Below are 25368 nucleotides of genomic sequence, written 5' to 3'. Positions count from 1 at the left end.
TTTTAATGTTTATTTGGCTGAACTTGCACTGTTGGCACAATTGTGAAAGTTGGTTCTGTTGTGATTTAATACAGAAAAAGGCGACATTTGGTCTGACAAAAAGTATTTTCTCTTTGGGAAGTTCACTGGATCACTCCTCCCAGTTGGCCTTTTCATGTTAAAGGCATAGTTTGGATTTTTTTTTTAAGTTCTTATCCATTGTCAGTGTGCTACAGTAGACGGCAGTCAGCATGCTCTCAGATCGGAGAAGCAGCAGGTGTACAGGTGTAGGAAACAAAGCAATGAACTGCTGTGGACAGGTTCAGATACAAAATGCATTTAAGCCACCAAAAGAACCCAGTTTAAGTGTACGCTATATTTAGAATATTTTCACAGCTTTACTTTATCATCAGGCAGTCCTTTCCAATGAGAAACTGCAGTTGAAAGCTAAATATCACTCTCTCCAAACCAATAATTTAACCTTGTTAAACACAAGTTGCTCATCGACCGCTGCCTCAATCTGTTTGTGTTATTGTGTGACTTTGGTGTTTTAAACAATGGTTTGGATTCACCAAACAAGCAAGGCAGCAGCAGACCAGCAACCCCTGTGTTCAACAAGGTAAAATAAGTGACTTTGCCCAGAGTTTGGTGTGTTTACAAAGAGCTTTTTCCCACAGAACACAGCTGTTATAAAAGCCAAATATCGCTATCTAAGTTCAAGGTAAAGTGGTGAAAATACCTTTTGTTGCTGACTCTGTCCACAGCAGCACATTGCTTAGCTTCCTGCTGCTTCTCCATACTGGGGGCGTGTTAACTGTCATCTTCTGAAGTTAATACACTGACTACGGACAAGTACTTCATACAACCCCGCTTTAAAAAAAATTACCAATTATCCCTTTAACATGCAACATCTGACAAATAACAATGCACTGTCCATAAGGAGTACACAACAGTGCAAACACAATTCTTTGATGTGTAATCAGTGAGGGTAGTGGTGGGCTATTTGTAATAAGAGTTTCTCCTCATCAGCAGGATGTGAAATAAAAATAAATATCAGTAAATCATCTGAGAGTTTTAACAGGTTTGCAGTATCGGAATTACTAGAACTATACACAATTTCAAGTCATGCTTTTAAACAAAGTAAGACAAAACGTACCATGGTAAACTAGAGTTTCTCTAGAGAGAAGGAATTCTTTGACCTTGGGATGTGGGGCACTTAATGCAACTAATTCACTAAGAGGATTTTATGATTGTAAATCATCAGGTACATTTTAGTTCAACCTGTTTCAGTATGTAACAGAACAATAATGAAATAATGGAAATCACAGTTTCACAGAATGCAAGAACTACTAAGGATCACAGGACAGGGACAAAGTCTTTATCAAATAGTAGTCAGTTTTCTCCTTTTCATCCTCCATCCCTCCATCTCCGCCTCTCACACGTGGCACAAGCACATTCATCGTTGTGGTTTCAGTGATAGGACTGTAATGGCACTACACAAGCAGATTGTGGCCATGCAGAAACGTTTAGGCAATACAGACATCTCCGGATGAATCTAAAGCTAAGGTAGTGTTCATTCAAGACTCGAGCCCAGGCTCCAGGGCTCGCAGGGTCACGCCGCCTCCTCCACCTTTAACAACCATGCCATCTTTGTCCATCGGGTTGTGTTGGCAGCGAGGGGCAGATTAAGGCCATGTGCATCCAGACTCCTCAGCTCTGTCCCGTCAGCTTCTGAGTGCTACTCTGAGGTACCTGGTAAGTCAGATCCTCAGTGGGCGTGACCTGTCCAGTGGCGTTCTTGGGCGTATCGTAAGCCGACGTCCCTGACTGGCTGCTGTCCGTCCGTGTGAGCAGGGAGGCCGGCCCGGCACCCATGAAACTGCACACCGCAGAGGACTGGTTCAAAGAAGAGCCGCCTGATGGGTGGCAACCCATATCAACCACAATGGGTGTAGCATATTCAGATCCCGACGCCGGCAGGGGTTCTGCGTAGGCGTGGTACACGTCTGGCGAGATGGGAGCATCGTACAGATCAGGATCCGAGTATCCTGGGTCAGGACCCTCATCTGGTTTGAAGGTTGACCGGGCACCTAATGTTGTCACACCACTCACCAGAGGCTGAGCATATTCTGAAAAGAGAGTGTGTCATAGTGTGTTAATAACCAAGGACACCTTAGTTTATCTTTACCTGGTGTCCACACTGTGAAAAACATGTCCAACTATTCTCTACAGACGTTTCTGTGAAGCTGAGCAACTACAAAAAAAAAAAATTAAAAGGAAAAAGAGAAAAGAGCCAAGTACAGTGTAACAATAGTACATAGATGGAGTTTTTCTATCACAACTGCCAGTGACTGTCATGTCTTATTAAAAGGACAAATAACTGCAACAAAGGCGAAGAAGAAAACCACACACTAGTGTAAAGTAAGCAAATTTTTCAACATTCAAAATAAAGGTTTTGCAAAGTAGGAAACGTTTCTGTTGCATCACAAGGAAACTTGCACTGCATTTCAGTGACACTCAGGGTTGGGGAGTATTCAGAATATTTAAAGTACAAAATATGAGTAACTGAATACTATAACCATCTCTAAAAATAGATTACTTGAAAAGAGTACTTTATTTCTCAGTATGGTTTTGTTTTATTTATGCTCAAAAATTCAAAACACATTTCCCATAAATACATAAAAAATTGCAACAATGTGTGTGCATGCAGTGCAAATATTAATATAAAATGATTGTTAACTACATTCAGAGCGACTCAGACACATGGGTTCAGTAAGACGATTTTGAAGTATTCCAAAACTAATCCAAAATATTTAAAATATATTACTTAACTTGAGTAATCTATTGGATACAAGCTACAATTCAGAGTATGTATTCAGTAATATGTAGTGGAATAAGTTTTAAAATTAACTCTCCCAACACTGCAAACACTGAATGTATAAAAAGATTTAGACAATTACACTGCTTATTTTTAAAGGGTAACCTTAGTTTTTTTTTTTCAGTCTGGACCCTGTTCCCTCTGGGGTTTTTTTTCTAACTATTGGTTGGTTTTTGAAACTGGTCCAGCATTAAACACAGTCCCTCTAGGCAACTGCAGACCATCAAAGTAAGTCCATTAAAAGTGCTTGTTTATGTCACTGACTGGCTCAGACTGTTATTCTGTGTCTGACAGCACTACGGAAAGGATTCCTACAGAGAGAGACCTTATTTAAAGAATAAGATACATTTTGATTAACCACAAACTTCTGTTTTATTGCTCTCGACAAACCTACCAGACTCCACACCACTGTTCCATCAATCATTTAACTCTTGTTTGATCAAAATAAACCCTTTATTTACCATTTATTTTAGAGCCATCTCTCGAAACACACAACTAGTCTGAATACAATGCCCAATCAGATGAGTTTCCTGCAGTAAGTTTGAACAGTCGCTGTGTTGAAGAGTGTTTACCTGCAGGTTCAGCATGTAGTCGGGGCACGGCGCCTCTCCCCGTCAGCCGGCCCACCTCACTGCTGCTGTACCGAACTGAATCCTCCGTCTCCACCATCTTGGAGGGTAACAGCTGCTTCATGCTTTTCCACCAGTCTGCGACAGAAGCACAATGAGGCACATAGTCAGCTGCAGCAGGGAAACCTGTCGGCGTCTGTGCTGCAGAGATGTCACATACCTGTGCGATCCCAGTGAGGGAGGTCATATGTTCCCTCAGAGCTCTTTTTCCTGTCAAGACAGAAAAGTAGTGTCATGGGGGGCAAAATGAAAGGCACAAACACACTGAAATCGATAAGTGACATCACTTAGTGCACCTATAGCAGGAATTAAAGTTTGTGTATATTACAGATACCCCCATTAATTTTCTATGCTGTTTCTATTTCTATGATTATTTTTGATAAAAGGCCTCGAAAATTCACACTTTTTACAAGAACTCCCCTAAACACAGGCTTAATATGGACATATACTGTCAATTTTCTTTATCCATTTATTTGTTTATCATTATTATTACTATTATTAATTGATTTAAAACAATAGCTGTATTTGAAAATGTGTGCATCAGATGCTTTCAGTGGGTTTGGACCCTAACATTTTCAATGAGATACGTACCTGTTTCTCCAGTGCCACGCACAAACCACAATCAAGATGAGTGCAGTCAGAACCATGACCAACACAGGCACCAGAACTGCCGCCAACGCCACATCTAAGAGCAAAAAAAATACTAGAATAAACACCTGTAGGCATGAAACTTTTAGGGATTAAATAACCATTTTGCTTATATCAAAACTCTGACGCACCTTTGCCGCTGTGAGGAGGCATAGTAGTGTTTCGGATGTCTGGGGTGTGTGTGGTTTGGCCAAGGTGAGGCGGGCGTTTTGTACCCACAGGAGGTGGCGTATGACGAGACGGGGTATTCATCCTCGGTCTCAACTCTGTCTTCCGCCTCGCTGTCAAACAAACAAACAAACAAACAAAAGGGAACAAAGACAAGATATTTAATGTTAATGTAATTCTTCTAACTGATTAACTTTTTTGTGAACATACACTCATTCTGAATTTGATACCAACAACATGTTTCAAAAAAGTTGTGTTTCCTATTGCGTTATACCACTTTTTCTTTTAACAACACTCAGTAAGTGTTTGGAAACTGAGGACACCAATTGTTAAAGTTTTGAAAGTGAAATTCTTTCCCATTTTTGTTTGATGTACGTCTTTAAGGTGCTCAACAGTTCGGCATCTCCACTGTCATATTTTGTGCTTCATAATGTGGCACACATTTTCAAAAAGGAGACAGGTCTGGACTGCAGGCAGGTCAGTCTAGTACCTAAACTATTTTACTATGACGCTACACTGTTATAACACATGCAGAATGTGTCTTGGCGTTGTCTTACTGAAATAAGCAGGGACGTCCCTGTAAAAAAACGCCTGGATTGCAGCATATGTTGCTCCAAAACCTGTATGTTACTTTCAGCATTAATTATTTACAATTTACACAGCAACCCATCTTTTTGGACTTGGGGTTTCTATTTAAGACATATATTTTTTTTAGGGGATACTTGTTTAACTACAAATCAGCCACGTCCTCTACCTACCTGCAGGGATTTGGCAGCCTAGCAGCTCCAACTTGAGTGCGATTCTCTGATGCCATTGGGTTGGATTTATCCTCATAAAACGAGCCTCAATCGGAGGAATGAAGTTATTCCTCACCTCATGCAGGTAGTTGATGTTGCCTTGAAAAACCTACAATAAAACAAGAACAAACTCTCATCTGTGCCAAAAACTTTAACACAACTAGCTCAGCTGTAATAGTTTAGAAGAAGAAAAAAAAAAGCAGCAGAGCAATTCTTGTTTCAGACTGTGAACAAATGCATTAGAAGCCATAAGCTGATTATTTTCCAACTTGGCAAGCTAATAACTACTTTGCTCCACACAATAAGAGCCTGTGAGAATCCCAGCAGAGAGAGCAGCTCACAGACAGCAGTTCCAGTCTAACAACCCAGCCACTAAATCCATATCCATTCATTATTAATGCCCAAGTGTCCTGACTTGTCTACCACAGCACTTAACTCAAACCACTGACTGCCCTCACTTCCTGCTATAAACATCTCTTAGTCAATACCAGTTGCTATGGAAACAGCCCAAGTATCTGTCCCTGCAGCCTTCTAAAGTGACATTTTTGTCCATTTGCACTAATTTGAAGTAAAAAAAAAACAACATAAAAGTCAATGATGTAATTGTTGAGCAAGCAGGGTTTATTGATTTGGCGCTTGTGTTACCTTGTCTTGTGTAGAATTGGCTTCCCTGTAGATGTGCCACTGCTGGCCTTCGTTACTGTACAGGACCTGGTATGCTGACACATAGTACGGGTATTCTCTCAGGGTAGAACCAGTGGTGACGATACCTGGATGACAGCAGAAACAAGAGGAAGATGTACAGCGCTCCAATTAAAGTTTAAATATGTTCTGTTATATTCTACTGTCTCATTCGTAACCCATGTTGATTGTGGTGAAATCAAACATTTTTTTAAAAGTTCTAACCTTGTTGGTGAGATTTCAGTCTAGACCACATAAATACCATATTCACTCAACTTCGTTTCACTCCATATTTTTCTCCTGGTCATCCACAACCCACGTGTATTAAAGATAATGGTTTTAGTGTGCAGTCATTTCAGTCATGCAGCTGTGTACCTGTGATCCTCTTCACCCTCTTGAGATCCACCTGCAGCCACTGCTGCTGGTCACTCTGAGAAGGCACCCAAGGCTGCCCTGCCTTCTTGAGCCGTGCCCCTGATGGCGCCCACACGCTGTGCTGACCAATGATGTTGTTCCACTCCCACACAGAGGAAGCAGAGAGCTGAGTGTCCGCCACGCCGCCAGACTCTAAACCCAGCGTTCCATAGCAGCCTGCAAGCACAGAGTGGCCATTACCATCACTAATGAGAAGGTCGAGTGTTTGAGGAAACTGAATGAGATGGAGGAGACCATAAAGGGATAGTTCACATTATTTGAAGTTGGACTGTATGAGGTATACGTAGTCAGTGTGTTACCTACAGTAGATGGTTAGTTGGCTTCAGATGGCGGCTAGATTTTTTTGTAAGTGGCTAAAATACGTTTTGTTGCCAACCTGTAGATAATACACCATACCTCATACAACCCCTCTTCAAAAAATCCAAACTATCCCTTTAATATATTTTTTACATTTCCTTTAACCGAAGATTTCAAGTCAGGCAATAACAGCAGTCTGAACTTTGCGCATGTGTAAAAAATGGCAGGTAATTCTCTCCAGATTTTGTGCTGCAGACTAATAAACTTACAGACATGGCAAGATTTACACTCAGTTAAAATTACAGATGTTGACAGTAATAATTACACTTCGAGCAGAACTATTACAGTTTCTAATAGTGCTTCAGAACAGACAGAAACTCACCGCTGGTCTTGAAGGTGAAGAGGCTGTTTGACAAAGTTCCTCTGAGGAGAGAAGTGCAAGATTAGAGGATTGAATAAACAGATTAGTACATCTAAGGCTTATTGATCGTTTTGACTCGGCGATTACTGACTGAAATCCACCCAAAGCAGATGAAAACCAGTGTGAGGCATGTCTGTGTGCTATAGTGACTGAAGCTTTTACCCAGTGGAAGTGACATTGTTAGCCAGTGTGGCTTCATAGTGAGGGATGCCTTTGCTGCTGACCACGGAGATCCTCCCTCCCACCGCGTTGGACACCACACCTGCGTGGACGGCTGCCACACACAGAGGAGAGGACTGCAGGATGAAAGGAAAGAAACGATGAGATAAAAGGACACTTTCTGTTTCCATTACAACAAACAGTGCCAGGAGCTCGGGCCAATTTCCACCACATCTGATGAACTGTGAAGATTAGGGAAATTAGAGCGATAACAGATTAAAAGCTTTGTTCCTAAGACAAACAAGTCTTTTGTTGTGTGACTGTGTGATGTTTGGTCGGATGTTGGAAAGGGGACACACAGAGATACAAAGGGAGATCACAAAACTAGAAACACTGGCTCTCAGTTGTATGCCTTTGCAAACTGGTTAAATTGAAGTCTACATCCACATCTGTCCAGACTAGTGTTGTCGCGATACTGGAATTTCAATATATGGAATATTAATATTTGATACCGTAGGAAAAACTGACTCAATGTTTTGGCATAAAACTTAAGATTTTTGTGACAAGATAAACATAACAAGGATATAACATGACAATAAACATTCAACCAAAACAAATTAGATGAGTGATGAGAGGAAAAGAGCACTGTGAGCCATCTGATAAGGTGCTTCTTCTCAAAAAACTGTAAAGAAGTACTCATCATTTTCTTAAGATGGTAATAATTTACTTGAGCCCAAAAAAGAGTGTGCACAGCAATACTGCATCCATAGTTTCACATGTTTCAGTCTTATATTGCTGTAACATCATTTGCTAGAACAGCTTTTTCTGTGAGGTCCTGGAACTCACCAAGAGTGCAACCAAATCCTGGTTAAATTAGCAACAAACTTGTAGTCTTTCTTTACAACGTTGTGCTTTATTCTGTCTTGCTGTACTTAGCTTTTAACAATCCTAATATTCTCAGTTTACCTTCTTTCTACTTCCCTGTTTTAATCGTATTTTCATAAAAGCTTTGTGCATGCTATCTGACCCTATCAACTATACTACAAATAAAAACATAATAAAACCAGAGTGGAAAAGAATATATAGGTATGGTTGGATTCTACCTCACCACATTTTCTCCTCTGTAGAGTACTTTGCTTGGATAAAAGGTGTTATAAGGAAACATAGTTGAATTTTCCAAGACTCTCCAAATTAACGGATTTGTGGTTTTCCATGTATTATTTCTCATGTCCTTCCATATTTCTGGTGTTAATTAAGAGACGGGCTCAATCTGATCCAATGTCAGGGATCAAGGCCCTGTGTTGGACTTGTGTCACTGATACACATTCTGATCAGAATTTCCACAACACCGCCTGTTCTCCATTTGTAAATATTACACTACATAGCACAAGTTGAGAGTTGGATAGTGCGTTTCACTTCTCCTCTGCATTTGCATGTAATATAATGGCAAAGTGTTCCAATATGATGTTTGGATACAAAGCTGGGGTGAAGAAATGTACCAGACGTCTCACTCGTGGTGTAACAAAAAACAGAACAGACAGTACTGTCTGACACTGTGATCACAGAAGAAGCTCTTAACCTTCAGACTGTGCAGATAAAAGCTGATGAGTCAGCATGATGTCACTTCTCTGTAGAGAGCATACCAAGAGGCTCTGATGGTAATGATTCACTGTCCTGTCCAAACTTGCTGCCACATCACTGAGAAATGGACAAAACCTTGATAACGCTCTGGTCACAAGCTCCTTCTCATGAACAGCTGCTGGAGTGAGGTGGAATTTTTTTACTGGAAAAGACCCACACTGGAATTCACAGCTGACAGGATTGTGGGAAAACTCTGGTGACCCACAGAGTGACAAACACATGTACACATACATTCACAAACACACACTCGCATGTATGGCCGTCAGAAGCTGCCACGAGGAATCAACGCTCGCCCTGTGACTCTTAAACTTCCCAAAAACACACACCACATCCTAACGAGCCCCATACCAAACCACTAACACAAACACAAAGCTCCGCTCCAAACCGCCGCACCCTGCCTCCAACAGAGGAAACCACACTGACACACAAAGATATATGATAAGTGGGACGTGGAAATATAGAAACTAGGACATGGATCACGCTAAGAAACTCCTGAAACAGATTTTTAAAAGAGAGACTGAACTGTATATTATCTACTACAAAATTTCTGGTATCGTGACATTTCTACTTGCATGTATACAAAAAAAAAACAAAACAAAACAAAACAAAAACCTTAGCCTGCACACATACAGGTTTTCTCCAGCTCCTCACTCACACTGACTCACTCTGCAGCTTTTTGCCTCTCCAGAACACACACTCAACACACAGCTCTGCTCAGCACCCTCTTGCAGCTGGACTGGATTAAAGGGTTATTATTTTCGGCCAAACTATTATCTCACCTCCCTTTCACCCGCTGACCCTGCCCCTCCTCTGTTCCTGTGGGGCACCTCACTCCCTGAAGCACACCCCAGTGTTCCTCCCTGTCCTCCCCTCAGCCAGCAACACCCCTCCCTCCCTCCCTCCCTCCCTCGCTCGCTCGCTCGCTGCTTCAACAAACTCCGAGCTCTGAGCATGAGGTCATCAGCAAGAGTCTCTGCGCCCATGACCTCACGCACAGCGGGGGTGCTGTGAGGTCATCAGTCCAGGACTCGCATACCATCGAGCGGGGGCCCGTTTACACAAGGAAGAGAAAGAGGATCTCGCTGAATCAAACGGAAAGATGTGCAGACATGCAACACAGTAATGGATGGCGACAGTGAGAGGCCACGAAAACATGATTAAGCAAATACTAATGGTCAGCTGGATCCTGTGTCAGCAGGAGACCACTATGGACACCATGACTCACCTGGAAATGTGATGCGGAGGACAGTGACCACCACTAAAAGAAAACACATGCCGTTTATGTGTACTCACCTCTCTGTAACCATTAGGTATAGTTCCAGAAATCTCCTCGGTTGATGTCAAGCAGCCTGCTGGACAGTATTTACTGAGGAAATACACACAGGACACACAGACACACACAGTGAATATCAGACAGCTTGATCACTGCACAAATATCCACACAAAGTAAATGTTATTTACCTGAACTCTGCCTCAGGGAAATCCGTTCCTTTGTCCAGGCAGGTGATTAGATCTGCAAAAGGCAAACAAACAGTGTCAGAACTGATTTCTCTTCTCACTGAGGCTCACCCGTCACTCCTTCCCCTATCTCTCTCACTCTCTCTCTCGCTCTCTTTGGCCAGATGTCAACCATCATCCTTTTCCAGACAATTCATCTGTCAAGGTATCAAAGTAATTCATTTATCATTATACAACACAGGGTTGCACAACAAAATGAAAGTTTGTGTCTCTTCATGCGACACACGCAGAACATAGTATTTACAGATAATTAGATTTAAATTAGAATAGGATTAAAGTATCAAACAGTTTCTCCAGGATTTCACAGGCTTTTTGGGGATTGTCGCGGCTTGAAATGCCTGATTTCACGGCAGCTTTTCTAAAAAATTGTTATGCATGTTGCAATGTTTTTAGGCAATTTGAGTGCAAGTGAAAATTACAAAAAAAATAACCGTTGTATAATTTATTAAAAATCAAAGGGAACTTGTTCCAATGAGAATAGTAATAATAATAACAATAATAGAACAATGAACAGCAATCAGCATCTATCTCATCCAAGAAGCTCCTTCAGTTCTGAACTAAAGAAGCTTCTTTGATGAGAGGTGAAACGTCTTCAAGAACTCTATCAAGTCCAGTGGCCTACAACAACCCCTGCTACAAATACTAAAATAAAAAAAATTAATTCCTAGAGGGACTGAAAAATAAGTTAAAATAAATTAACATACAGTTAGTTCCATAAATATAAACATATACACCCAGGAGCTAATTCTGTAGTGCATTTTATGAATTTGAACATGGGGGATTATAAACAGCAGCAACGAGATAGCGATGATAATATGGTCGACATCTTCACGTAGAAAGTTTGACCTCTGGGAACTGATGTCCTTTGACTGTGTTTGAGCACAAAGTATCATTGACATAAACACAGAGTCCTCCTCCACTCGTCTTGACCGAGTCTTGCTTCCTGTCAACTTCAATCACAGTCTGCCTGTTAAGTGCAATAACTTGATCCAGGATGCTGTGATGGAGCAGATCTCTGCAAGATGTGGGAACAGTCTCTGGTTTCCTGTTGCTTGTCCAGCCCGAGTCCATTTTCCTGGCCGGACATTAGACAGGAGCAGCCATACGTCTCCTCCTCACGGGGAGATCACACAACCATCAGCAGTGCTCTGCTGGCCTGATTTGATTGGGTGGTCGAAAGACGCCATACGCATCGTTGATCTATTCAATTATCTGGCATTTCAACCATTTAAAAGCTATAAGAAAAAATTTATAGTTGCCTTTATTGAAAGTAATTCTATAAACTCTATACTACAGTTAAGACTATAAAATATCAAAAAACAGTGAAGAAATACCTTCTGGAACATCCCAGAACCCAAGACGACATCACGTCCAAAAACAATCCAAACACTCTGTTTCTGTCCTAACATTCGAGAAGATGAAACCAAAGGATGTTTAATATTTTTTCACCATTTTTGCTTAGAAAATGTTTGAAACTACTGATCAAATATCAAAATAGATGCTGATTATTCTTCTGACACTCAAACCGAATTGACTAATCATTACCTAATGATTCAATTATCAACCAAAAGAAACTTTACTGGCTACAATTTTATAATCCATGAATTGTTTCAACCAGTTCACTGATAATGTTAAATATTTAAATTGAGTGTTTGTAGGTTTTGGACCGCTGAACAAGCAAAACAAGACATTTAAAGACGGCACTTTGAACTTTCAGAATTTGTGGTGGATAAACTAAAAGATTATTCAACAAATCAAAAACATAATTGGCAGATTAAGCGATAGTACAAATAATTGTTACTTGCAGCCCTATAATTTTCATCAGAAATTCATCTGAACGATTCATTGCTTGGTCTAGAAAATGTCAGAAAAAGGTGAAAAGTGCCCATAACAACTTCCAAGTTGGCATACTGAAACTGACCAACAGTCCAAAACTTGACGATATTCAGCTCAGTATCCTCACATGTTCACATTTTAGATGCTGGATCCAGTGATTTTTTTTGGCAATTCTGCCTAAAACTAATCACATGAACTACTAACCAATTATCAGAATTGTTGCTATTTATGTTCTGTCAATTGACGTATCGATTTCGAGTCAACACTGAAGACATCAAAGTCATACTGAACAAAAATGTGTGTTTGTCAAAGGTTCCTGATGAGACACACCACATATGTCCAACAGGACGTCGTGGGCTGCTGGGAATTCTATATAAACCCAGCAGGGGTGGTAAGTCTTGCCGACCACATTATCAAAAAACTCATCTATCTGGTAAACCAACCAGTGAGTCAAACTGACAAACACCTCCAACCACTGCAAGTCGCCATGGTTACTGATTTACTTAGCTGTGCAAACTGTCCTCCCACGCTCATCTGCATGATCGGTTACATTACACTGCAAGGAAAACTTTGGGGGGGGGGGCCAGTTGGTCCACTGAAGGCCTTGTTTGCCGTCCACTGTGATTCAGTCAGCGAGATGACCACTGAGACAGAATTATTACCCTGCTGCATACACACACGTCACTGCCTTCCTCTTCTTGTGGCTTCAATTATCCGTTTATCTGAAGTTACTGGAAATGTTCCACATGACAAAGCATAGCCTTCGAAAACATTCTTATTAAAAGAGAAAATGCACCAATTTCAGACATCAGAGTCTGCTTCGGTGTCTCTCGGACTGCTGCTTTAAATAATAGCTACTGGAGATCTGTTGAATTACGTCTAAAGCAGCCATTCCCCATGCCAAATCTTGGTTTAACACCTGTTAAACTCAGTCACATAAATTAAAATGACACGTAATTTGAATCCCTTGGCTTTGTTTTATTAGTTCAGATTACTTTTTAAAATCAATCAAATATTTTGCTGTAAGTTCACATTTATAACATTGAAACTCAAAAGCATTTTATTTATTTTTCATAACCTCTCAAGGCCCACACTTTGGGAATCACCGGTGTAGAGCACACAGCTCTGTGGCAGTGATATAGAAAGTGTCCACTCATCTCTGTCTCACCTGTCTCACCCTGACCCACTGTGCCAGCTTACCCTTATAAACAGACATTGATCCGGCTCTGTTACTACTTCCCCTGGTGGACCAGAGGCCTAACAGAACTGATACCCCCATTCCTCCTCCATGCTTTTTACATAGACAGCGGGGTGGATCAAAGGTGCAATACTCCGTCACAGAGGGATCCCCTTAAAGAAACGTCATAAATGTAAATTATTTTATCTTTGATAATGTCATTACATTTAAGTACATTAAGACTGTTTGATAATACAACAGTGAGGTGATACAAGTAAACAGGTCACTCTGCATGAGGAAAACTGTTTATTAGACTAATCTGAAATGGGATGAATCCCTTAAAGAAGTCAAAATTGGCTTATTCACTATTAGTTTATGAAAACGTTTTGATTTTTTTGCATGAATGAATGCATGAAGTTTTGATATTAAATGTGTTATAGTGATCTTAGACAGTAGAACACGACGTGCTTTTAATTCTCTCACTACATGTTGAATTTATCTGATGGCAGATTCAGACTTGTGTCAGAAATGTTACAAGAAATGACCGACTGAGATTTCCGCTGTGACTTTTACATAAAAGTGACACGAGTCCGACATGTCTAACTGCCATCACATTAACTTAAAGGTTAATGTGTGAAAGGGGCTTATTAACACACTTCTTCATTGGTATGATATCACATTAGAGAAATGTTAGCAGCTGCTCACAGGCAAGAAACCTTATAATAAAACCACAAAACTACTATTACTTTCCATTTCTCTCTATTACTCACTTCCTCTGCCCTTAGTTCCTGTTCTTTACAGACATTGTCTCCGACTCATCTCACCACACAAAGGTCAGTCCTCACTGTCCTCTGTCCTTCACTGCTAACTTTTATCAGCCACACTCCCCTGAGAAAAGTCACAACTAGCAACCACAAATAAAGCCACAGTAAAGTCGATCTCGATTCACATTTTGCATAGTCACGGAGGGGCAACAAAACCGCAGTGTCACTACAGATTAGAAATCTTGTTTGTACAATTATACACACGTCTGCTGGTGGCCCTCGTCTGTATTCAGTAGTGTCTGTTCTCACATTCAAAGGAAAAAATAAGACAATAATTTGAGATGATGACCGATGCCCACTAATACGACCCTGCACAACGGAATTCCAGATATGTGACTGATCGAAATGCACCATTCACAGCCGAGCAGCCCCTTATCTCTTCTGTGTGTTTAAATACACTCTCAATGGTGAGCAAAAACCACACTGTAAATGGCGTGTGGTGTACTCTGTCTTGTTTGGCCTCCAGCTAAACTGCAAATACAGTTCAACTCAAGTCCTCCTGTTACTCTCTCTTTGTATGAACTGCAGACTGTGTTTGCTCACAGAATAATGAGAAATGTACATAATCTGCTTTGATCCAATTACATATATTGGCCCTGACATGCAAGCAGTCAAACTGGACAGAGCACATAAACAAAAAAAAACACCACAGCATTTAATAAAACGCATCATGTAGTGTTTCCTCAGGGGTCCAAAACACAATCCAAAATGGACCTGTGGAAAACCTACATGTAATAAATTACCATCTACCAATAAACATGCAGATTGTAAACACCTCCCCTCAATCCCCTAATCCAAGCGTGTTGGAGAGCCTACACTGGCAGCAAAACTAGACAAAAAAGGAGGTTTTTAAAGCCCATGTTAGGTTTGTCTGTTCTGGGCTACTGTAGGAACTAAAGCTGTCATGATACATGACATTTAGACTTTGATATAATACAAGCATTAAAAAACAACACTTGATACCACAACAAAATGAAAGAAATAGTGCTGGTACAGAAGAAGTGACTGAACACGGTCTGGTTTTGCTGCAAGCCAAATTTCAGAAATGAAAATAAAGACTGAATCAAACTGAGGCCTTATATGAGAACTTAGATCTTTTTTTTGTAGCTCTGGTACTTTTGATACTATAATTAAGGAATACTGTATTGTTTGAAACATGTCATATCAAACTTTAGTAGATACTTGGTGGTGCAACATGGCAGCGTCTGTGGAGGAGGACCTGTGTCCTCTGTAGGTAGAAAAGGCTCATTCTAAGGTAACAAAAACACAGATTCTTATTATAAGGTGATTCCAGGGGCTGCAACTGTTTATTATTGATTAATCTGACAATTAAGTTTACAATTAATCGTTTATTCTTTAAAATTCAAAAAATTGTGAAAAATCCTAATCACAGTTTCCCAGAGCTCAAAGTGACATCCTCAAAAAATGAAATGAACAACAAAAAAATACTGATAAATGTAATATTCCATTTCTGCTATATTCTGCTAATAAATTCTGCCCTGTAAATCTTACACACCTTTAACCCAACATTGATTTTCATAAAGATACCCAATCCAAAAGGGACCTGAGGACAGTCAGACCCCATCAGAATTTAACCAAGAAAAAAAAAAACAATGAATGAATGAATAATTACACCTGTTTATAATAATGTATTCAACCTAAACAGACCCAAACAAAGAGAGAATACACACTTTTAACTCTGCGTCTCACCTCCAAAATGTTGTTTATTAGCTACGGTTAAGAGCGACGTTTGGGGAAAAACTTAGACTACCTTAAAGGTAAAAGAACACTCAGAAAAAGTCAAAATTGAGCACAATTTATCAATCAATGAGGTTAAACATTGTCCAGAAAAGGCCAGCAGAAGCCATTAGTCACAAAACATTTGTAATCTCCAAATTTCATAATTTGATGTTTTAACTTAAAAAAAGCATCCCAGGACAGAATGAAACATGACTTCAGGATTTTCCACAAATCCTGAAGACTGTCAATCTTCTGAGAACCCAAAACTGCATGATGGTTAAGTGTTTTTGATTGAACACAAAGGTGACACAGGGGCAGTAATTTTTCACACAACAGTGATAAGACAGGTCAAACTATGAACGAAACAGCTGTTACGAGACTCGCATCAGACTTTGACACACACACACACACACACACACACACACACACACACACACACACACTGTCTCCAAAGCAACTCTTAACGCCAAAGGCCAAAACAGAAATGTAACCAAGCTCGACACTGAGATGACATCAACAAAACATCATTCCAGTCTGCTACACCTTTATCACATGACCCCCCCACCAACCCCCCCCCCCCCCTCCACCCCTGCAGGCAGGAACCTACGGCTGATCAACAGATGAGACACAGACAGGTGAGGCGTGTTACCTGTGTCTTCAGTGGTGGAGTAGGACAGGTAGAATCCACGTCCACTGTGGTGGGTCCCACTCATGAACTGGACAGTGACCTGGTTGCCAGTGGACTCGATCAGCTCTTGGACCTTCAGACCCAAACCGCAGTATTTAACTGTTAAACAGGACAAAGAAGTTCTGGTTTATTATACAAGGCTGCTTAGTTTAACACAACACACATGTACTGTATTCCTTTTTTTTTTTTTTTTTTTTTACAGTACCCTAGCTACCAGGCACTAGGTATCAGAGATGCAATTCTTCTGCAATTCTTCGCTTTCAAGGTCTGTAGTCTGCTGTTAAATGCCAGCAGAAGGAGAACACCCACCAGCACTGAACAACAACAACCACACATGTAAGACAGTAACATGCAGCTGCAGCAACAGCTTCAACTCGTCCAAAATAAAAAAGAAGTGATGCACGGATTAACCCAGTTAACCCACGGCACAGACAGGTTCTGACTTTCTAGAAAATGCGTCTCTCTCTCTCTCTCTCCGTCTCCCTCTCAGTCAAACAGACACATGCTGGCTGCTGAGGTGCACAAAGCAGCACATCCAGTGTGTTCTGTCTGCTCAGCTGATCAGTGCTCAAAGGACAAGAGAATGGGTCGATTCTAGAAACAGTGCACTACTATTCCATTAAAATTAACTGTTAAAATATGAAGGGAAAAAGGGGAGGAGAACGAAGAGGAAAAAAGCAACTTACATGTGCTCAAACTTAATACCTGAGAGCACTTTTGCATCACTGTCCAGACATAACAACATGATCTCCTGAGTCCTGATTTGTGGGGGCTTCAGTAAATCTCCCCTTCAGTCTTTTGGCCTAGAAGCTCAGAAGAGTTTTTATTTCAGGTGGCAAAAAAGCAACAACAGTCAAATTTATTCTTGTTTTTGTTTTCTTTTCTGGTATCAAATTAGGTATCAAGAATTGTGGAAATTCACTGGCATCAAAAACTAAATTTCTGGTACTGTGAGATCCCTACTTCAGATATTCACTGGGATGAGATGAAACAGCTGAAATGTGAATGACTACATTTCTCGATAAATGATAGAATTGATTCGCTAATTCCGATATATTAAAAATTATTTTAACAACTGCCAATAGATGTTCCCAGTCTAATTCTAAGGGAAGAGGACTCTTCCTCATTGCTTGTGACAGATTACTGGGTCTGAGTTTTACCACACCACATAGAAGGCAACTTAATACCTGTTTGAAGATCATAGCACGACCATACCAATAATTCTTAATGATAGGCTATAATTAATTAAATTAAAAGGACCTGGACCCACATAAGCAGCATAAAACAGACAGACAGATAAATAAAGTAATGAAAAATGAATGAATTTGATTCCATTCATTTAAGTTTTTGCTGAAAATCAACACTTGCCCATTATAAGTTGATAAGCTCTCTATTAGGGTTGGGTGACTGGACAAATATATCTGCTATTGACAAGTGGCTGAGTCCATCACTGGTTGGTTTACCACAGTGATTTTTTGGGTGTTTTTTGTCTTTTTATTTTTCTAATTTAAGGGTTTGCACTAGAGTTGGGCGATATGCTAAAACTTCCCAAATGCTCATCGTCAGCCCATCTATCGGCGATTGGCGATATCATCGTCCCCCCACCCACTTTCTCCTGTCTTTTCAGGTCTCAGCTGAGAGAATTCACTATGTTACGCATGCTGCGTATATTCACTACATCCAGCAGACAAAACAAATTCACAGAGTGTGTAGAAATTACATGTTCTCACATTAATTTTGCATTTTAGACAGAGAAATACAACCGTACACCAGGTTTCTCTCTTTTACCAAACTAAGAGGACCCTAATCAGCTCGTTAACTCCTTGAAAAACACACTTCATTTAAACTCAACAGAATAACATGTAAAACTCACTAAAACAGTCTTTGTTAGTCTGTCCTGTCTTCCAACAATCACCAGCTCTGGTTTGGTCAAAATAAATCCTCACTTTACCGCGTGGAAAGAGTTTAAAGAGTCTGACTCTGCAGGCTGTTTTCCTCTCACTCGTCACCCAGCTCAGCTCACTCCTGGTCAGCTGAGTGGGTGTGTTCTGTGCCGCTGGATGAGAGCGCGGTGCAGAGCAGAGGCTGTCACTCTGCAGATAATTACATTAGCAAAATAAAATGACAAACATCGCCCTAAAAATCGTCCAAAAAAAGCAATCGGTGATGGATCCAGCCCATTGTTGATAGACGATATAGTCGTCCAATCGCCCAAACCTAGTTTGCACAGGTAAGAGGCACTGCTACAGGATGCATTATAATTCAGCAGCACAGTACGCACCCACTGGGCCTGAGGACAAGCGAGAGGAACACAGGTTGTAGAGCCAGACTATTTTCACATCTAACTTGAGTTTATTGATTTATTTCGATCAAACCAGAGTTGTGATTGTTACAACAGTGGAAAGAGGAACACAGACAAGTTAAAGCTCGTCTTACTTGTAGTACTAGTAAGAAGTAGAGAGAAACCTGAATTCAGAAGTTGATCAGTTGCATCCTTCTGTTTAATATGGAAAAAAAGGTGGAAGTATGTCATTTCTTGACAGTGTTGAATTCATTTTGTTTAATTATTTGGATGTAGAAAATGTCCACAAAAAGGGACTAAAAACAGCACAATCCACTATCACAACAATCTCACTTTTAGTTTACGTGGATATCGTCTCTTAATAGCCCCAATATGGTGACATCACTAAAATTAAGAAATGACCAGTTAAATTGTTTTGTATTAAATTGTACATCTATAAGTCTATATTTATTTTCATTGGAAGTGTGCCAGCAGCACTCACGAGACCTGGATGGAGTCAGTCACTGCGTTCACATGAACTTAAGTGAACTGGAATTGTATATTGATTTATTAAATATCACATAAACAAATACCAAACAAGTGAGTATTTAAAGAGCATAGAGTCACTTCTGGTACGCGCTGCAGTGCCGGTGGTGGTCTCACAAGCATTGTGCAGAGTGGCCGCTATCCTGCCTCAACAATAAACTGAAAGTGTCTGCTCCAAACAGCAGCAGCAGAGTCACAGCACAGAGTAGCAGAAGTCACATTTCAACGCTGTAAACTAATCACAGCCTGACATGAGGCAGCTTGACAACAGGACATGACCAAGCAGACTGACATTATATATTGTATAAAGCTGCAAGATCGCCAAACAGTTGTGGGGCGCGCGCAGACACAAAAGTGAGTATTCTGTTGTTCAGTACATCACCATGAAGGTGCTAGCTGGTACTTATTTATCTAAACTAAGGTCAACTTAGCTAAACCAAGCTAGCCTTCACAAAGAGCTATCATTACTTAATGTTCACATTATTTTAAAACTCATCTGTGGACATCAACTACAGTTGTTGGGTCCGTGTAGGGGATGTTTGGTTTATTGTTAAGTTTCGAGCTACCATTTCTATCAATCTTCTAAGCATTTGTGTAGTTCAAAGTGAGGGGAAAATCTAAAAATATAAGGTTTATGATACAAGTACGTACTCTAACGTCACAGATATTGAGCATTATTGTTCATATCTTTGATGTAAAATGTTCAGTGTAATACAATGGTGTTGTCACAAGTTTATTGACTCCTGGAAAATTTTCCTCACAGTAGTATCTTTAGTATACTGAAACCATAATTTGAGAGTAGAAGGACTTTTTCCCTGTGAATTTATACTCTGCTGTATTTAAACTGACTGTGGCAAACAGATGACAATTTTGGACTAACTGCTTTAAGGATCTGTGTGTGATTTTTTTGTCATCTAGCGGTGAGTTTGCAGATCGCAAACACTACTCTCTCCTTTTAAGTGTGTACGAGAAACTACAGTGGCCACAAAAGGAGGTATTAAGAGGTTTGTCTGTTCTGGGCTACTGTAGAAACACAGCAGTGTAACACTGAAAAGTCTGTGAAAGAGGACCATCTCCCTCTGTAGATATTAACAGCTCATTCTAAGGTAACAAAAAGGTGACAATTCTTATTTCCAGGTGATTATACACTTCTCAACATTATTCTCAATCTCTGCCATATTCTCCAAATAAAACTCAAATGCTGGACCTTTAAACTCGTCCCCAAATCAGTTCAAGTTCAGTCTTACATCAGGTTGTCATTCTCACCGATCTCACTCCTTTCAGGTCCGATGCCGTTGTAGAGGCGGAGGTAGTTGACCTGGCAGTCGCTGTCTTCTATGTCCAGTTCAGCGAAACGAAAGTGGATCCTGTTGCCGCGGGGCACGCTGATCTCCCACTCACACACCGAGTTGTTCGGATATGTCCCCGGGTAACCCAGAGAGGACAGAGTCCCACTGCTGGGGCCAAGCACACTGGGGCCACAGCCATCACCTGCAGGACAACACAAACACGCAGTTTCAGCATTAAAAAAACAAAGGATGGCAGTAATAAAGCACAGACTGGGTGAAATCAGGAGAGACAAGTCCAAAGCTACACTTTTGCAACTCAAAGGGTAATGTTAATCATGAAACATTCAAATGCAGTGTGTCTATAGATACTGGAGGGTTTAAGTATAAGACTAGAGCTTTATTTTTTTTTTCTTATTTTCAACAAATCCAATGAAAAGAACAAAACAAAAAATGAAATAATTCAACAGACAGGTATTGTGTGTGTGTATCCAAGTTGCCAGCAAATGCACCACTTCCTTTGGTTTGCTACTTCAGCCAAAAACTACAGTGCCAAGCTGTTTTAAGAAAGAACTTAGCCCGTTTCAAAGGTAAAACTACATATTTTTACATATTTCAAAAGTTGTATGTATTCTATACTATAATTTCACAGATAAGGTAAAGAATTCTGACTGACTAAATCCATACTAGTTAAGTGTTTTTCCATGATATTTGCTGATAGTGAGGAAAATATAAATTAACACATATTTTCCTGTTATTTCTTTAGCTTCTTGTATTTTAAATGTTGGGGAGCTCCACTGAAGACAACCATCTGTTGAGAGAGATCCACCTAAGAGCATATATGCTTGTTCCACTACATCTAGTGACATTAGTTTCTTTCCTTAGAACATGCAGCAAGGGATTAGGCAGTGGAATAAATTTCCTTTTTTATTCACACAGCTATGTATATGTCTGGGGATTTGCAAAGTTTTGTAACAAGTAAGTGAAGTTTAAATGCTTTAATATAGGCTTTTGCACCTGTTAAATGTACCATGTAAGGGATATCGGGGGCGACTGTAGCTGAGGTGATAAGAGTGCTTCAATCCTAAGTCACAGCAAGACACTGAAAACCCAAATTGAGTGTGAATGTTGCTTTGGAATACAGCTGAATTATTCTCATATAGCCAGATATCTCTGTACAGGGCTGTGTCGGTGCTGGAGGAAGGTCCGCCTCCACAACCATTCTGCTATAGGGGGAAAAACACTTTGGCTTGTATTTCTTCAAACCAATCACAATCGTCTCAGGCAGCGCAAAGCCCGGGATGCGGCAACAGTGCCGCTGCAAAATAGCGTTTGCGGGGGAACTTGTTTTGCTGGAACATTTGGAAATACAGACACGAGCCCTGGCGTTAAAATGGCTAAATCGCTGCAAAAAAGGTAACATCTGATAGCTTGTTTACATTTGTACTGTTAAGACATCCTGCCATTTTTCAGCCTGTAGGTTGTTGTTGGTTCCTGTAGCGTCGTGATTCTGAAAACAATAACAAACAGATAGCAGATGCTGCCTAAAAAAGGCAAGCAATGGAAAGTTTATATCTGATGATGAGTAGATTAATTAGCTGTCTGACAGAAAATTAATCAGCAACTATTTTGATCATTTATCAACAGCAAAGATGTCCAACATTCCTTACTCCAAGCTTCTCAGATCTAAGAAATTGCAGTTTTACTTTGTCTTGTGATTATGGATGACTATAATTAGGATTTTACTGATACAACACTGTTATTGCTTGTCATTATCAACATAATTGGTGCAAAAAATAAAGCCATGACACGAAAAGATGTTATTTTTTTGTTACCTTTTACAGAAGTAACAAGTTTCCTGAGTTTTTGCAGTTAGCTGCATTTTGATTTGAGTTAGTAAATTGATCCCACACGGTTGAACATTTTGCTCCGTCAGCTGTTAGCAGTATTGTTTGTCCAGGAGCTTATTGATATTGATATTGACTGAGCTTTTTGATATCCATCCCTACCTGTGATAGCAAAGTGAACATCTTTGGGTAATGGGACTGTTGGACAAACAAAATAAGACATTTGAAATACCTAAGGATGTTTTATAAACCAAACAATTCTAGAAAACAAATGGCAGATTAATGTATAAAAAAATAACCATTAGTTGCGGCCCTACTTTGATTAAAAGCATCTGCCAAATGAATGTAACGCAGTGTAATTAGGTTCAACAGAGAAGTTGGCTTTGGCTTTTATAGACTTTTGGCTCTTCTGACCAAAACATAAAATTTAAGAAGCAGAATGTTGATTTTATTTGGGGTTTTTTGGCAGGTAAAAGCCCCATACTTAAAATTTAACACAATTTAATGGATCCTGAAATCAATTTTACAAAACTTATGAGCTCAGACTTTCTAAAAAGGAGAGGTTTGTGTGCCATAAGCTGAGACATTGTGTCTGTTGATGCTGTGGCTGTGAGATAACACTCAACAGTCACGCTTCATGGTGCTAAGTGGATGTTCTAAAGTTATGTAAGAGACTCTCAGTGGACACTATCCAGATGAACAGGACAAAAACAAAGCTGCTTCCCTCACTCTGACTCACAATCATTGACTGAACAACTGCATGGTATTCAGCTGAGTTCAGATTACCCTCCTTAAGTTACCCTTCATGCTCCAAAAACAAACCAGAATACAACTTACAATACAATCAGAAATCCATCCTGCCTGTGTTTTCATCAGGCTATGGCTGCACAATATGGTTAAAAAAAACACACATTGCCATTTTAACAGATGTTGTGATACAATTCACAATTAAGTTTGCATGACAATTTTCATTTTCACTGAAAAAAATACTAAAATCACGATGTCACATTTGTTGGGGTCGGTAGCAAACGAACATCTGGAGAACGAGATCTGTAGCCTAGGACGTCTCTACAGCACTTCTTTATAATGCTATTTTGTCGCACGTTTCCTTTATCAAGGTTTTGTGATTCGGATAACTCACTCTTTATAAAACTTGAATTTGAGGATCTGGTTGACTTTAAATCCATTAAAATTACGTACGGGGCAAAAAACAGTTATTGTCTTAAAGTAAAAATGTTAAAAAAAGAGAGAAAGTCAACATGATTTGAGAGGTTCAAACCAGTAGTGAGGACTAAAGCAAAATTACATTGTATTTCAGCAAAAGGACATTAAGTAGGTTTATGCAAAAATTTACAAATAACATACTGAATAAATATAAAAACAGATGACCAGATAGTAACACTAGCATAGAAGGAGAGATAACAAAAACTTACAGGATGTAAGCTGCTTTTTATAAGCTGTTTTTTGTTTTGTATTGTTTCATCTGTCTTATTTTGATTGTCCTTGTTATAGGAGGCAATGTTCTTATGTATATGAATTCGTAAACTTAAAGATAATGAACTAATTCCTATTTACAGACCAAAAATAAATTCTAATTCTTTAACTGTAAAACTGTAATTCTGATATTGCACTTGGACATATTGCGATTTCAACCAAGTTGTGATTAATTGTGTAGCCTTGCACCAGACAAGATTGAAATAATCACACATAAAGTACCACCAGATAATACAGGTGAAATTAAGAGTTATGACAAACTGTGTCCACGTGTTTACACTCATACCCCCTCTGCTACCCCACCCCCAACCTCTGGCCACCTGAGGGTGGCTGTAGGCTCTAAAAAAAACCTAACTAATACTCATATTTACGTACAATATGGTCTAAGGTCAACGGACACCAATCAAAACGTATTGAGCTTGACAAGACTGTAGAAGTGAGTTGACAGTAAATTCGAGTTTGGGCTACCTGTACCTACAAACAAGGCCACAAAGCTCCAAAATGTGCTGTTGTCTCGAACACAGATAACGTAAAACCAAAATCCACTGACAAATCCGGTACTTTAAAGGTGGTTCGCTTATATGAAAACGCAAGTAAGTAACAGACTGTGACTCTGAACTTTTAACAAATCCTTTAAAGCCACACGTTAATTCCGCAAGCAACAGATCCACCAAGCAGCGGTTATTCCTTCACAATCTGTGTTTTTAGAACCGGTTTGCCTGGTTTTACTACAGCCGTCGTTCACCAAACACACCATGACGGGCGGCGGCAAGCGGTGTAAATCAAGCAGAACTCCACGTACACACGGCCATGTAAGGTAGGTTTAAGTTTGGCGGACAATAACAACCGTGGGTTCGGATTATCTCTAAACATCTAAACTCCCGTGTTCACACTTTAAAGCAGCATGGCCGCATGCGGCTGCGGTTCCACTGCTGGGCTCCTCCGGTTGTCAGGAGCGCAGCTGTGCGGTGGCACCAACCTTTCTGCGCTCGACAGCCCTCCGTGGTGAGAATGATGAGAATCGACAGGACGAGAACCCCGGCCCCTGTCGGTCCCCTGCCCACCATTACCGCTCTGCCCATAGCAGCCTGCAGTCTGAATGCATAATGCTCGCTTCTGGACCGGCTGCACCGCTTCAACCTGGAAGTTACCGGGGAGAAAAATACAAAAACTAATCTTCAACTCCCCGACAGCGCGTCCGCCCGTGGTTTCCTCGCCAGGATGTCTTTTCTTTGCGTTCAGTTAAACAATCCAGTGGTTAGCGACACTCTCACTATGGAGGTAACTGCTCCACTCACACACACTCAAACACACAGACATCCAAGCTGTGGAGCTACTTCCTCCACCGATGGCTCCTCCTCCTGATCTGGAGCTGGGATACCCGAGTCCCCCAAGTGG

General features: G+C 40.3%; 1 protein-coding gene across 1 annotated transcript; it reads right to left on the bottom strand.

Annotated features, from left to right (window-relative positions):
- Positions 1 to 972: 972 nt before the first annotated feature.
- Positions 973 to 25368, bottom strand: dcbld2 (discoidin, CUB and LCCL domain containing 2). The gene is made up of 15 exons (XM_084724687.1): positions 24950 to 25368; positions 20610 to 20834; positions 16478 to 16615; positions 10195 to 10246; positions 10027 to 10099; positions 7096 to 7229; positions 6895 to 6935; positions 6156 to 6371; positions 5745 to 5869; positions 5061 to 5208; positions 4266 to 4415; positions 4078 to 4171; positions 3647 to 3696; positions 3430 to 3564; positions 973 to 2108 (listed from the first exon to the last, which is right to left on the bottom strand). Exons 1-15 carry the CDS (start codon positions 25050 to 25052, stop codon positions 1690 to 1692), a joined length of 2103 nt encoding a protein of 700 aa, XP_084580813.1. The 5' UTR covers positions 25053 to 25368; the 3' UTR covers positions 973 to 1689.

Source organism: Lutjanus erythropterus, chromosome 8 (assembly GCF_056507025.1).
Source record: "Lutjanus erythropterus isolate fLutEry1 chromosome 8, fLutEry1.hap2, whole genome shotgun sequence".
In the NCBI taxonomy this organism is placed as follows: Eukaryota; Metazoa; Chordata; class Actinopteri; order Lutjaniformes; family Lutjanidae; genus Lutjanus; species Lutjanus erythropterus.
This window is presented reverse-complemented; position numbering and strand designations above follow the sequence as displayed.

Excerpts from the sequence above, each read along its gene's own strand:
- dcbld2 (XM_084724687.1), bottom strand. The coding sequence starts at position 25,052 with ATGGGCAGAGCGGTAATGGTGGGCAGGGGACCGACAGGGGCCGGGGTT. Across the intron at positions 20,835-24,949 it reads GGGCTGTCGAGCGCAGAAAG|GTGATGGCTGTGGCCCCAGT; the intron begins GTTGGTGCCACC and ends GTTGTCCTGCAG. Across the intron at positions 5,870-6,155 it reads GAGGGTGAAGAGGATCACAG|GTATCGTCACCACTGGTTCT; the intron begins GTACACAGCTGC and ends GCTGTCATCCAG.